Genomic DNA, 13,201 nt, shown 5'->3' with positions numbered 1-13,201 from the left:
CCCCCTTCCTCCCCAACAGAGGAGCTTCAGCCAATGGAAAAAATAGAGGCTTTGCTATGTAGCTCCTGTACAATTCATCAAGCCTGGCAAAGCAAGCTGTGATGCAGAAGAAAGCGAGAGGGAGAAGGAAACAGACAACCACCAGGGGTCTGATTCATCCCACCCCCCCAGGCCAGATGTTTGACACCCCTGATCTAGAAGGCCATTCTTATAATTCACTGTGCCAACAAATGGGTTATTCAGGGTCCAGCATACCAAACCCTCTGCCAGCACAGTGGATCCAGCCATCCTCCAACTGAAACAGCACTGCCAACAACGGAAAAGTCACTTGAGTTGGAGGAAAGCTTAAAATTCGTTTCATGAAGTTGGAGGTTTGGGGGTGGCGTAGACATTCATCATGATCACCAAGTCTGATACTAACGTCAGCACTGATGATTTTCTAGACAAGCTGTAAGGAGCAGACTGGTGTGGTGGCCCATTATTCAAAATGCATACATACCACCAGAGCTTTTTTTAGCAGGAACTCCTTTGCATATTAGGCCACACCCTTTTGACATAGCCAATCCTCCAAGGGCTTACAGCAGGCCCTGTAAGAGGAGCCCTGTAAGCTCTCGGAGGATTGGCTACATCGTGGGGGTGTGGCCTTATATGCAAAGGAGTTCCTGCTACAAAAAAAAAAGCCCTGCATACCACTATATTGCAGAGGCCCTACATTTTGTGGGCATTTTGAAAGAAGCAGATTTGTTGCTTGAAAAAAGAAGAAAAAAAAGCTCTCTCAGTTGCACTGTGATTCCTTGATCTTGGTTGCAACCTTGAGATTAATTTCAGGGGCTAATCCACTGCTCAAATTAAAATCTAGGAATATAACAGGGGAGGGGGGGGAATGAACACGGACAATGCCCAGAACCGGTAAAATACGGCTTCCTTACTGCAGAGTGGCTCAGTGCGTTCCATGGAATGAGGATCTGCAATTACGGAATGCGCTTTGGAGCACCCTGACTAGCTTGAGCTCATCACAGTTTGGAAGCTCAGCAGAACGGGCCACAGTTCGTCCTTGGATGGGAGCCCCCCAAGGAAGCCCGGGGTTGCTCTGCTGAGGCAAACCACCTCTGCTCATCTCTTGCCTTGAAAACCCCACCGTCCTTGGGCTTGCTGCGTGTCAGTTGTGACTTGACAGCACACAATTATTAATGTGCTTCAGACAGCTGCTGAGGTTCATGTCGTCTGTCCCACCCCCACCCACAGAATGCTGGCCTGTTTGGAGAGAGCGGTGTTAAAAGGTTTAGAGCAGGGGTGTCGAACTCATTTGTTACGAGGGCTGGATCTGACATAAATGAGACCTTGCTGGGCTGGGCCATGTCGAGTTGGGCGGAGACATGTCGGGACAGGCCATGTGTGTACCTATTTTAAGATTAGGTAGCAGAGATATAAATTTTATAAAGAACACAGACAAACACAAATGTATTTTTTAAAAAAACTTAAAACATGCTTAAAATGTTAGCACTCGTATTTCTCCCATGGGATCCAGGGGACTGGGCAAAGGAAGCTCTGGCTCTTTCCTTCCTTCCCCAAAGGACAAGGAGGGGGAGGAGCCTCAGCCAAGAGAAGGAAGAGAGGCTTGGCTCAATAGCTCTGCTGTGCTATTGAGAGAGTCTGGCAAAGTAAGCTATTCCTCCCCCCTTCCTCCCCAAGGGAGGAGCCTCAGTCAATGGAGAAAATAGAGGTTTTGCTCTGCAGAGAAAATAGAGGTTTTGCTCAATTGCCCTGTGCAATTGAGCAAGCCTTGCAAAGCAAGCTGTTATGCAGAAGGAAGCAAGAGAGGAAGAAGGAAGCAGATGACAGCCAACTGCAAGGGGGCCTGATAGGAGCCCTCTGGGGGCCTGGTTTGGCTCCTTGAACTGCATGTTTGATACTTCTGGTTTAGAGTTCTCTCTGTGGCCTCTGCAAACAAACGGGCAAAGCTGTGCAGTGCTTACCAGTATTGTACGCTGTTGGCATGGCAGAATAAACCAGTCCCTGCGGGGGCAAACTCGGCGTTGTCACTGACACGACCGGCGTGGCGAGAGGCTGCGTCGACTGTGAACTACTTAACCGTTGGGTGTTCTAAAATGGTTCACATGCAAAACAGCGTATCAGAGACAAGCAACAACAACAACAAAAACCACAGCTAAAACAAATGCAAAATTCAGAGCGATTTTATTCTTGCCTGTGGATTCTCCTACAGCCTTTACAAGGAGCACATCCGTACCACTGGGAGGAGGAAAATTTGAGCCTATCCCCTGTTCCAGAATGGAGTGTTGGGCTCTGTTATGAAAGGTGGCTGTCCTCAAGGCAAGTTACACCAAGCCCCATGTGACTGTTTCACAAAAGCGGAATTGTCACCTGCCTTTGGAGGGCTTCCGTGAGGGTGAGAGAAGTGCAAATGTAAAAGTACTCACACATATATCCTGTTTTGTGCGTGTTTTTCTTAAGTGTCCTGAAATCAGAACTGTGCATCTCAGCCACATCTCTGAGTTACCCTTTACAGAAAGAGCAATCCTAGGACTGAAGATTCTGGAGGTGATCTCCCAATGCCCATTGCAAGCTATCATCAGGAACTGTAGTTGAGGGATTTTTGTGCGTGTGCTTTATGTGTTCATAAAAACACATAAAAGACTCAACGTGGCTGAAAAGAGTGCAGAACGTATGTGAAATTCAGCCTTAGGAAGGCTGGGTTCGAGGTCAGCCTAACCCAGAAAGGCACCAGATATGCTGGGCTGCCCTACAAATGCTTCCTCCTCGAGGGAAAGAGGGCAAACCGTTGGCCAGCCTTGCAGGGTCTAGAATGTACAGATTCCCTTCACTGCGTTATCCCAACCTTCTGCACTCCCTCCCACTTCTGAAACGACAGGGGAGGTTGCAAGCAGAGACGCTCTGCCGAAGAAGCAAGAGAGGCCCTGAGTAACAAAAGGTGTGAGGTGGAGGAGGAGGAGTCTTGGGACTGGCTTACCAGCCATTACTTTCCCTTCCTTTCCCCACAACAGACACCCTGAGGGAGGTGGGGCTGAGAGGGCTCTGAGAGAACTGCTCTTGAGAGAACAGGTTCCAAGGGAACTGTGGCTGACCCAAGGTCACCCAACAGCTGCATGTGGAGGAGGAGTGGGGAATCGAACCCGGTTCTCCAGATTAGAGTCTGCCACTCTTAACCACAACACCAAACTGGCTCTCTCTTAACCGCTACACCAAGCTGGTGAGAAAGGATGGGGGCGAACAACCTGGGGGGGGGGGCGGCAGTCAGGACGACAACACTCCAGCTGGAGCAAGTCCTGGTTTGCTTTGATTCCAATGACAAACATCGGACACATTTCCTTAAGCCATAGAGGAGGGCATTTTTTTAAAGAAAATGATAGATGCACGACTGCTGGCTGCAGGAGTCAGTCCCGCCACCAGATGGCAATCTCCTCTTGTAACATGCCAGTAACGAACCATTCTTTGTCCTTGTCTAGGGAACCTGTAGGACGTTGTATTGTACATTTGTGAGTTTGAAGGTTTAACAGGGAAGTGGATTCATGGGTTTCTTTTGCCATGTGCAGCCTACTGCAGAGACAATAGTCCCTGGCCTGTACATTTATTTCCACTGTGCACATGCAATGAAACAATGGATCCCCCCCGCCACGACAGGCAGGTTTCTTTTAATGCGTACCAAACACAGATGATTCTGTGTAAAGCAGTCTTAGCTTGCAAGCAAAACGATTCATTCATCTGTCCGAAAATCCCCACTATCTATTCAGAAAATCATTCCTTTCACACAGCAGTCCATGAGCCTGAGATGTCATGATATGAAACCTGAGGCTTCAGCATGAGAACTATTATCACATGAAAAATGCATCAGATATGTACAAGAAACACCCTCTTATCGACTTTCACAAGACAGCTAAGAAACAGGGATTTCAAACTTGGGATGTGTATGGGGATGGGGGGTGGAATTAGTAACTAGCTCATGTGAGCCTCTGGGATAAAACTGGACTGGGAACCGGGTTCAAATCATAGCTTATTCACAGACTGATTGATGTGTCACTTTTGGATTCTCAACTATAAAGGCAATAAGCTGCACACATGGAAGAAGTAAAACAGTTATATGCAGGGGCGGAATTCTAGCAGGGAGTCCTTTGCATATTAGGCCACACCCCCTGATGTAGCCAATCCTCCAAGAGCTTACAAGGCTCTTTTTTGTAAGCTCTTAGAGGACTGGGTACATCAGGGGTGTGTGGCCTAATATGCAAAGGAGCTCCCCCTAGAATTCCACCCCTGGTTATATGACCCAAGTCCTACAGACAAAGTAAGCTCTAATCATATAAAGCAACCTGTGTGTGTGTGTGCCCTTAAGGAATTTTTGCCGTGCAATTAAAAAGTCTAGCAACCTAGCTACAAAACACTGCTGGACAATATGACTGTAACCTGCCTAATGCAGAGCAGTGACTTGGTTAGCAAAATTCTGCGAAGTATTTTCCCAGGGAAAAGATATTTTTCCCTTAGGAAGCCGAGCACAGGTGCAGCATAGGGCCAAGCTCTGAATAATTACTAGCAGTTAATATACAGGTGTGCGTAGAAACTGTCTGTTGATGCGCAGCTAAACTCTTGTATTTTTTATTTTTTTTCTGGCACAAAATACGCATTCACCAAACAAACTGAAACACAGCAGTCCCATGCTTTGCATGCAATGAGAGCCCCATACCAGCAACAGGTCTGTGTTAAAAAATAAAGCAAAAGAATAGAATTGCTTGATTTTGTTCTAAATCAGATTTCTCTTTTCAAACTAGCTGTCCACGCTATTGCTCTTTCTGAAATGAAAAAAATACACACACACAACAACAACCTGTGCTACTACCAAGTACAAATCATGTGCATATTCAGGGCTTTTTTCTGTAGCAGGAACTCCTTTGCTTATTAGGCCACACCCCCCTGATGTAGCCAATCTTCCAAGAACTTACAGGACTCTTCTTACAGGGCCTATTGTAAGCTCTTGGAGGATTGGCTACATCAGGGGGGTGTAGCCTAGTATGCAAAGGAGTTCCTGCTACAAAAAAAAGCCCTGTGCATATTACTGTTTGATTTTAAAGGTGCACTGATTAAAAACAAGCACACCTCTGGCTAAAAATTTGGGGGAAAGCTCTTTCCAAAAGGCCTATATCTATCCCCCCCCCCCAAGTAGGGGAAAAGAGGGGGGGAAAGTAGCTTGCAACTGTGGACTTCTTTCAGTAAACAGGGAACCCCCTTGTGGCTCGCTTCTCTTTCAGAGCGTGAAATTAACTTCATCCCCTAGAATGGTGATCTCACCCGGAATGATGTAATCGCCAAGAAGGAAAGTGGCAGCACAGGATCTGCGTTACAATTTGCGGAACTTCACGAGTGAAGTCCCTTCTCTAAAAATACATGGGAGGCAACGAGGCACCCTTAGAAGCAAAATCCCAAGTTCTCCTTTCTTCACAGACCGTTGCTGCTTGAGGGTCCCATTCCAATGTTCCCTTAGAAGCTGCAGCCCGCAACAAATGTTAACTTTTTTTCCTTCTTATTTTGGCTAGCAATTCTTATATGTTTTCTACAGATCGAAATGAAGACCGAGATGGGTTGCAGGTTTTCTTTCCTTTCTTTTTTTTCTCTACGGCAAAGGGAACGTTGGTCCAATTTATAAACACACAGTTAAGATGAAAGCTCTCCAGGTTTTGATGTCGCATACCAAGTAGGAACCCAGACTCACCAACTCCAATTCATCCTCCTCCGACTGTCCACGGCAAATAAGAGGGATAATAATAAAGTTAACTAAGAATAGGTTGGTTCTCAAGAATGAAAGAGTCATGTTTGTGCTCAAAGAGTTAGCTATATTTAGCACGCTAGCGATCTGAGTTTACAACGCGATTCAGCAAGCGCTGCCGTGTCACGTGCAACTGTGGAGGCTCCCGCACTTTGGCCAGTCTGAGCCTCACAAAATGCCCTGCCTACCGACATTTCAGAGCCCATGCTATCTTGTTGCGGTCACAGGGAAAACTGACTTTGGCAACAGAAATCCTGATTTAAATAGAGTGGCGCTAGTTCTGTTAAAACTCCTTTGGGAAGCCCACGACTCCCAGTCGTCATTTAGGAACGAAAACTCAGAAATGTGCCTGGCAGTCTAAGTTGTGCACTGGCAGTTCAGAGCCTTGGGCTACTGGGGGTGGGGGGGTGCATAAAAGCACAAAGGAACAGCCTTTCTGTGCCACGGAATTGTGCTTCACAGCCCAACAAGTGGCAAAGTCAGAAGGCTCAAAGATGGCCTTCAGGTCTCTTGAATTCCTGACTTGAGAATCTCAGCTTTCAGTAAAACTCTCATGTTTCTAGCCCTTATGGATCTAAACCAAAAAAGGCTTGAAAGCACACGGCAATACCAGATGCTAGTTCAGAAGCTACAGGGGTGCCATTCCGGGATCAAGGTATAGCAGTTGTGCAGACCCACCTGTGAGGTGTGCATTGCTTATTAAGAGTCACTTGGCTTTTTTAAAGCAATGGATCAAGCCACTACATCATAGGGCTGCTCGGTAACCAAATGCTCCTTTAAAACATTCAAGCTTCGAAAGGCACAGTCCTCAAAATATAGGGCAGACACTGAGGTTTCTTTAGTTGTTCCAAAAGGGCACGGTGCCCTGCACAACTCTTCATGCCACCTAGCATGAAGTGAACTTGTGTAATTTATGCCAACAGTGGATTTCAGCTTTTCTTGGTACAGAACTTTACTTTAAAATATCACACAGCCCTAGTGATAGGAAAAGCTGGTGAACAGTGACGTCAGGCCATAGCTTACATTGTGACGACACTGTAGGATTTTCAAGACTGGAAGAAAAAGGGCTGCACGTTTGTCTCTGCACAGCAACCCTAGACCGGTTTCCCACTAGCCTTATGCCGGTCTCACGCTCCTCTTCTCCATGGGGCTTCCAATGGATTTCACACTATCTGCCTCAGAGCTGAAACTAGCTTCGCCTTTTTCGTGCAGCAAACAGAAAACTGGTTTTTAGAGGATCTTGTTTGCTGCGCGAAAGAGGCGGAGAGAGTTGCAGCCTCAGGGCAGCTTGTGCGAAATCCGACGGAAGCACCGCTGAGAAGAGGAGAGAGAGAGCGAGGCAAGGGTAGTGGGAAATCGGTCCTAGACTCGTTGCTGGTCTCCCATCCAAATACTAACCCAGGCTGCCCCTGCTTATCTTCCAGGATCTCATGCGACTGCGCTAGCCCAGGCCGTCCAGGGCAGCCGAAATCCAGGAAAGGCTACCTTACAACAATTTATACCAGATGCAACTGGCAGAGAAATCTGTCACAGGATGTGTTGGCAAGAGTTTGCCAAGATCTCTTGAATAGTGCAGGATTTAAAACAAACAAACAAACATGTGGCTGTTCCTATAAACAGGACCAAAGAAAAGACCTGCTCTGCCCCTTCTTTTCACCAGAGATAACTCTGTTCTCTGGGAAAAGTGGAGATCCGAGATATTCCCCTCATGATTTCACTGCACACAATCTTTTCTCGTGGGTAGGACATTTGAAAATCCAGTATTCAGGGTAAGTGATCCTACATGCAAATCACTGCAGAATTGCAAGGCCCAGGTATTGCTTTGTACAGACCAGGGGTGGCGAAACTGCGACTCAGGAGCCACATGTGGCTCTTTCATACATATTGTGTGGCTCTTGAAGCCCCCACTGTCCCTTCGGCCAGCTTGGAGAAGGCATTTCTCTCTTCAAATCGCTTCTCCAAGTCAAGTCAGCCAGAGGCTCAGAGAATGCATTAAAGTTGCTTTCTTTCCGTCTCTCTCTCCTTCTTCCTTCCCCCATCTATTTTCCTTCTTTCCTTCTGGCTCTCAAACATTCACATCTTGTGGCTCTCAAACGTCTGATGTTTATTCTATGTGGCTCCTTCATTAAGCAAGTTTGGCCACCCCTGGTACAGACAGGAAGAAAAACGGGAAAGGAAGACTGCCGCTAACGTGTCCCCTCCGCTACAGGCATTTAAAATGCATCTGGAAAAAAACCACTGCTCCATCAGCACAGATGGGCAAACAGGGCAGACCTCACTTTAAAAACACACAACATCGAGAGACTGAGAACTTACCAAAGGAGGCATCATGCCTTTGCTAGATGGAGGGATGACGACGCGGAGATCTGGTTTCCGATTGTTCATGTTTAGGTTGCCCCCGCCAGGGGGAGGTGGGGACTTTGTGGGCATCACTTTGTTTAAGTTATTCCCACTGCCGGTGCTGCCAAGCAAGCTTGGCGAAGCTCGCGAGTTCACAAAACCATTTCCTGGAACGGAAGAAAGGGAGGGAGGGGGAGAGAATGGAGCAAACGTTGAGACAAGCCACGTTCGTTTACTATACCAGGGAACAGATCCACCCTGGACAACTTCTGGCATTTTTAAAAATAGGTTATTATGCCCACACGGCTGTGTTAACAGGAATCATGGGAGCCTGAGCGCCTGATAGGGGACTCTTGAACAAGGGAAGTCGTGATCAAGAGACTTCCCTGAAGTCTCCCCAGAACTACGACTTGTTCCCTGAATGGCACATGGCTGCACAAGTGCCTGTGTCTTATGTGTGCGCCTCATCATCTTTTGAAGTAGGAAGAAGATATTGGATTTCTACCCTGCACTCCACTTCAAATCTCAGAGACTCAGAGCGGCTCACAATCTCCTTTACCTTCCTCCACCACAACAGACACCCTGTGAGGTAGGTGGGACTGAGAGAGCTCTCACAGCAGCTGCCCTTTCAAGGACAACTCCTACAAGAGCTATGGCTGACCCAAGGCCATTCAAGCAGCTGCAAGTGGAGGTGTGGGGAATCAAATTCCGTTCTCCCAGATAAGAGGCCACTGTCATGGGTGCTGGGGACCCTGCAGAAGAAACCGAGCCTGCAGAGCCTGCAGAAGGAACTGTGCCCCTGCCACCTGCACCAGTGCCCCTGCCTCCTGCTGAAGAAGATCCAAGCCCCCCTGCCTCGCCCTCTCGGGTGGATCGTGTGCGTGACCGCCTTCGTCAGGACCTCAGGGATCGGAGGAGGGCGGCACGCTCACAAGCAAGACGCTCCCTGAGCCCTGAGTGGTGAAAGGATTCTGGCCCTTCTAAGTGTGAGGATGCTTAAGTTTCGGCAGGATCCTGGCTGCTGCTCTGAGACAGCAATTAGCCCAAATGAGCAACAGGCAGCAGAGGGCTATATAGCTGTGGGCTTTGGGAGGAGGCTTTGTGGAAGCAACTAGTCACATACCTGACATCCTAGCATCCACTCCGGCTCTTGACTTTGGCTTTTGGATTCCTGACTTTGGCTTGGACCTCTGGACCCCCTGACTTCGGCTTCTGAACCTCTGACCTGTGATACCTGGATTACGATTCTGTTTTGGCGCCTTGGACCCTCCTTGCTCACGAGTTGCCGACCTTGGACTGCCCCTGGACTTTGCCTGACTCAGCCCCAGCTCGTGACAGATTGCTTCCACCCACAACCAACACCCATTCCACAGGATGGATGCTGAAGCAAGTGGAACCACAGGACTACTGGCTGCGCTCCAAGCCCAGGTACAGCAGCTGACACAGGCAGTAGTACACTTGCAGCAACAACCTGTGGCCAGTGCTCCAGCCAAGTGCCCAGTTCCCCCACCTGACAGATTTGGGGGTGCCGTGGAAGAATTTCCTGCTTTCCTAGCACAGTGCCGGCTGTACTTCGAACTAAGAGCTCGGGACTTCCCCAACGACAAAACAAAGGTGTGTTTCATCATCAGCCTGTTAAAGGGGCAGGTGGCCAAATGGGCCACACCCTTGCTGGTTGCGTCCTCTCCCCTGCTGACTGATTACCAGGGGTTTGAGGCCCACCTGTCTGCTGCCTTCTCAAACCCAGTCCAAGCAGCCACAGCCAACCGGAAGATCAGGGCGCTGAAACAAGGCAAATCCTCAGTGGCTCAGTATGCCACCGAATTCAAGCTCCTGGCCCAAGACTTGGCGTGGAATGAGGCTGCCCAGATGGACCAGTTTACCGAGGGGCTGGCAGAGGAAGTCCTGGATGAACTGGCCAGGGTGGAGTTGCCACCCACGCTCCAAGGACTTATCACCCTCTGCCTCCGCATTGATGGCCGCCTGGAAAGTCGCCGGCAAGCCAAGACCAGAGGGCGCCAGCTCCCTGCGCCGTGCCACTTGGCTCCTCGCCCATCCCCAGTTAGTACCAGAGCCGAGGAGGAGCCTATGCAGCTTGGAGCTGCTCGACCCCGCCTGACTCCAGAAGAAAAGGCCAGACGCCGCACGCAGAATCTGTGCCTTTACTGCGGTACGGCAGGCCACTATGCCTCTGGCTGCCCTGCTAAGCGTCGGATACCCGGACCCTCGTTGCCACCGCCGCCAAAAGAGCAGCCCCAGGCGTAAGTGGGCCCTCCAGCCTGGGGCGACTAGCTGGGTCCTCCGAACAGCAGACTGATACCCCGGGCCCGTTCCTGCTACCAGTCAAACTCCGTCTGCCTGATGAACGCTGGCTGTTTGTATATGCCATGCTGGACTCGGGAGCGGCCCACTGTTTTGTAGATGCTGCCTTTGTAAAGCAGCACCAGATACCAGTGCAGACAAAAGAGACTCCAACGCTGGTGGAGGCTATCGACGGGCGCCTCCTCCGTTCTGGCCCCGTCACCCAGGAGACCTGCCCCATCACCTTCCACGTCCAGCAGCACCAAGAACAGCTGCAGTTTAATGTCGCCCGCATGCCTCGCTTCCCGCTGATTCTGGGCCTTTCCTGGCTGAAGCTGCACAACCCCATCGTGGACTGGGCCCAGCAGGAACTACGTTTCCGAGACCCATGCCCCCATCTGACTCCTCCCACCACTCTAGCAGCCGGCATCCCGAGTGGTGGTCCTCAGCTCCCTCAGAAGTATGCGGACTTCGCCGATGTCTTCGAAGAGACAGGAGCGGATCAGCTTCCCCCTCACCGGCCCTATGACTGTGCCATTGACCTAGTACCTGGGGCACCACTCCCGGTGGGGCGTCTGTACCCGATGTCGGAGCCTGAGTTGGCAGCTCTGCGAGACTACCTGGACAAGAACCTGAAACGTGGATTCATCCGACCCTCAACCTCTCCCCTGTCTGCTCCAGTCCTCTTCGTGAAGAAGAAAAGTGGGGAGCTGCGGCTGTGCAATGACTACCGGGCCCTGAACAAGATCACCATCCGCGACCGGTACCCTCTACCACTGATCCCTGAACTCTTGGATCGCTTAAAGGGGGCCCAAATTTACACCAAGCTGGACCTCCGTGGAGCGTACAATTTGGTGCGCATACGGCCTGGAGACGAGTGGAAGACCGCGTTTGGGACCCGATACGGGCAGTACGAGCACCTGGTGATGCCCTTCGGATTGACCAATGCCCCCGCTGTCTTCCAGAGGTTCATGAATGACATATTCCGGGACCTGCTCGACCGCTTCGCGATCATATACCTGGATGACATTCTAATTTACTCCCGCAATCCTGCCCAGCATGCCGAGCACGTCCGCCAGGTCCTGCAGCGCCTACGAGCCCATGGCCTCTACGCCAAGCTGGAGAAGTGCGACTTCGACCTGCGCTCCGTCGAGTTCCTTGGGCACATTGTGTCACCGCAGGGGATCCTCATGGACCCGAAAAAAGTAGAAGCGGTCCTGACCTGGCAGGCTCCTCAGAATCGCAAAGACCTGCAGCGGTTCCTTGGTTTTGCCAACTACTATCGGCAATTCATCCCGGCCTACGCATCCCTGACCACACCCCTGACTCAACTACTCTGCCCCAAAGAACCCTTCCGCTGGTCCCCAGAGGCCGATAATGCCTTCTCCACCCTGAAGACTCGCTTTGCCACCGGGCCACTCCTGAGATACCCTGACTCCCAGCTTCCCTTTACGGTGGAAGCTGATGCCTCCAACGTGGCCCTGGGAGCAGTGCTGTCCCAGCGCGAGGAGCCGTCCCAGCCACTCCAGCCCTGCGCCTATTACTCGCGCCAGCTCACTGCTGCAGAGAGGAACTATACCATCTGGGAGAGGGAGTTGCTCGCGATCAAGGCGGCGTTTGAGGTTTGGCGACATTACCTCGAAGGGGCTCGCCACCCTGTTCAAGTGCTCACCGATCACCGGAACTTGGAACACCTCCAGACCACCCGCCGCCTCAACCAGCGCCAGATACGGTGGTCCCTATTCTTCTCTCGCTTCGACTTCCGGATCTCCTACATCCCCCATACCCAGAACCGGAAAGCAGACGCGCTCTCCCGGAAACCGGAATACGCCCCTGCCTCAACTGAGACCGTGCCCGCTGCTCCAATCCTGCCACCCTCAGTATTTGCAGCCACCTCCACTTCACCAGCACTCGTGGAGGACATTCGGGCTAGCCAGGCCAATGATCCCTGGGTCCAGCAACACCTCCAGGCTCTCCAAGATGACCCAACAGGCGAGTTCACGACTCGAGGCGGCCTCTTGCTACACCGCGAACGCCTCTATGTGCCGCCCGGGCCCTTGCGAGCAGAAGTGCTACGCCTGACCCACGACTCGTTACCCGCCGGGCACTTTGGACAGCATAAGACCACCCACTTGCTGACAAGGGAATTCTGGTGGCCACGAGTTCGCGCTGATGTTGCCCGTTATGTCAGCTCCTGTGACGTCTGCCGACGGGCCAAAGACATCCCAGCCAAACCCTCAGGGTTGCTACAGCCCTTGCCCACATCTTCAGGACCCTGGGAGACCATCTCGATGGACTTCATCATGGAACTTCCGCGCTCCAAGGGTCAGACTTGTATCTGGGTGGTCGTCGACCTATTTACCAAGATGGCCCACTTTGTTCCGTGCCCGAAACTTCCCACAGCTCAGGAGACGGCCCAGCTTTACCTGCAACACATCTTTCGTCTGCACGGACTCCCAGCCCATCTGATCTCCGATCGGGGCCCTCAGTTCTCCTCTCGGTTCTGGCAAGCCCTCCATTCCAGCCTGGGTACTCGAGTGCACCTGTCCTCAGCCTACCACCCACAGACAGATGGCCAGACAGAGCGCACCAATGCCACGCTAGAGCAATATCTCCGCTGTTACACCTGTTACCAGCAGGATGACTGGACCACTCTATTGCCCCTAGCGGAGTTTGCATACAACAACGCGGTCCATTCATCCACCCAAATGACCCCGTTTGCTGCAACCTACGGGTACCACCCTCGGTTCTTCCCGGCAATCCTACCAC

The 13,201-nt window shown here is 51.1% G+C and overlaps 1 protein-coding gene across 8 annotated transcripts in view; it reads right to left on the bottom strand.

Annotated features, from left to right (window-relative positions):
• Positions 1-13,201, bottom strand: part of MEF2A (myocyte enhancer factor 2A) — a 143,352-nt gene that overhangs the window by 6,945 nt on the left and 123,206 nt on the right. For 3 of the 8 annotated variants that reach the window (XM_060259863.1, XM_060259862.1, XM_060259864.1), the window contains exons 7-9: positions 8,108-8,298; positions 5,717-5,761; positions 1,977-2,103 (exon numbers count right to left, since the gene is read on the bottom strand). In XM_060259863.1, coding sequence (XP_060115846.1) covers positions 1,977-2,103; positions 5,717-5,761; positions 8,108-8,298 — 363 coding nt within the window. The remainder of the gene's footprint in view (positions 1-1,976; positions 2,104-5,716; positions 5,762-8,107; positions 8,299-13,201) is intronic. The other 5 variants (XM_060259868.1, XM_060259869.1, XM_060259867.1 and 2 more) reach the window with 2 other exon arrangements.

The sequence above is a fragment of the Heteronotia binoei genome, chromosome 19, assembly GCF_032191835.1.
Source record: "Heteronotia binoei isolate CCM8104 ecotype False Entrance Well chromosome 19, APGP_CSIRO_Hbin_v1, whole genome shotgun sequence".
NCBI classification, from domain to species: Eukaryota; Metazoa; Chordata; class Lepidosauria; order Squamata; family Gekkonidae; genus Heteronotia; species Heteronotia binoei.
This window is presented reverse-complemented; position numbering and strand designations above follow the sequence as displayed.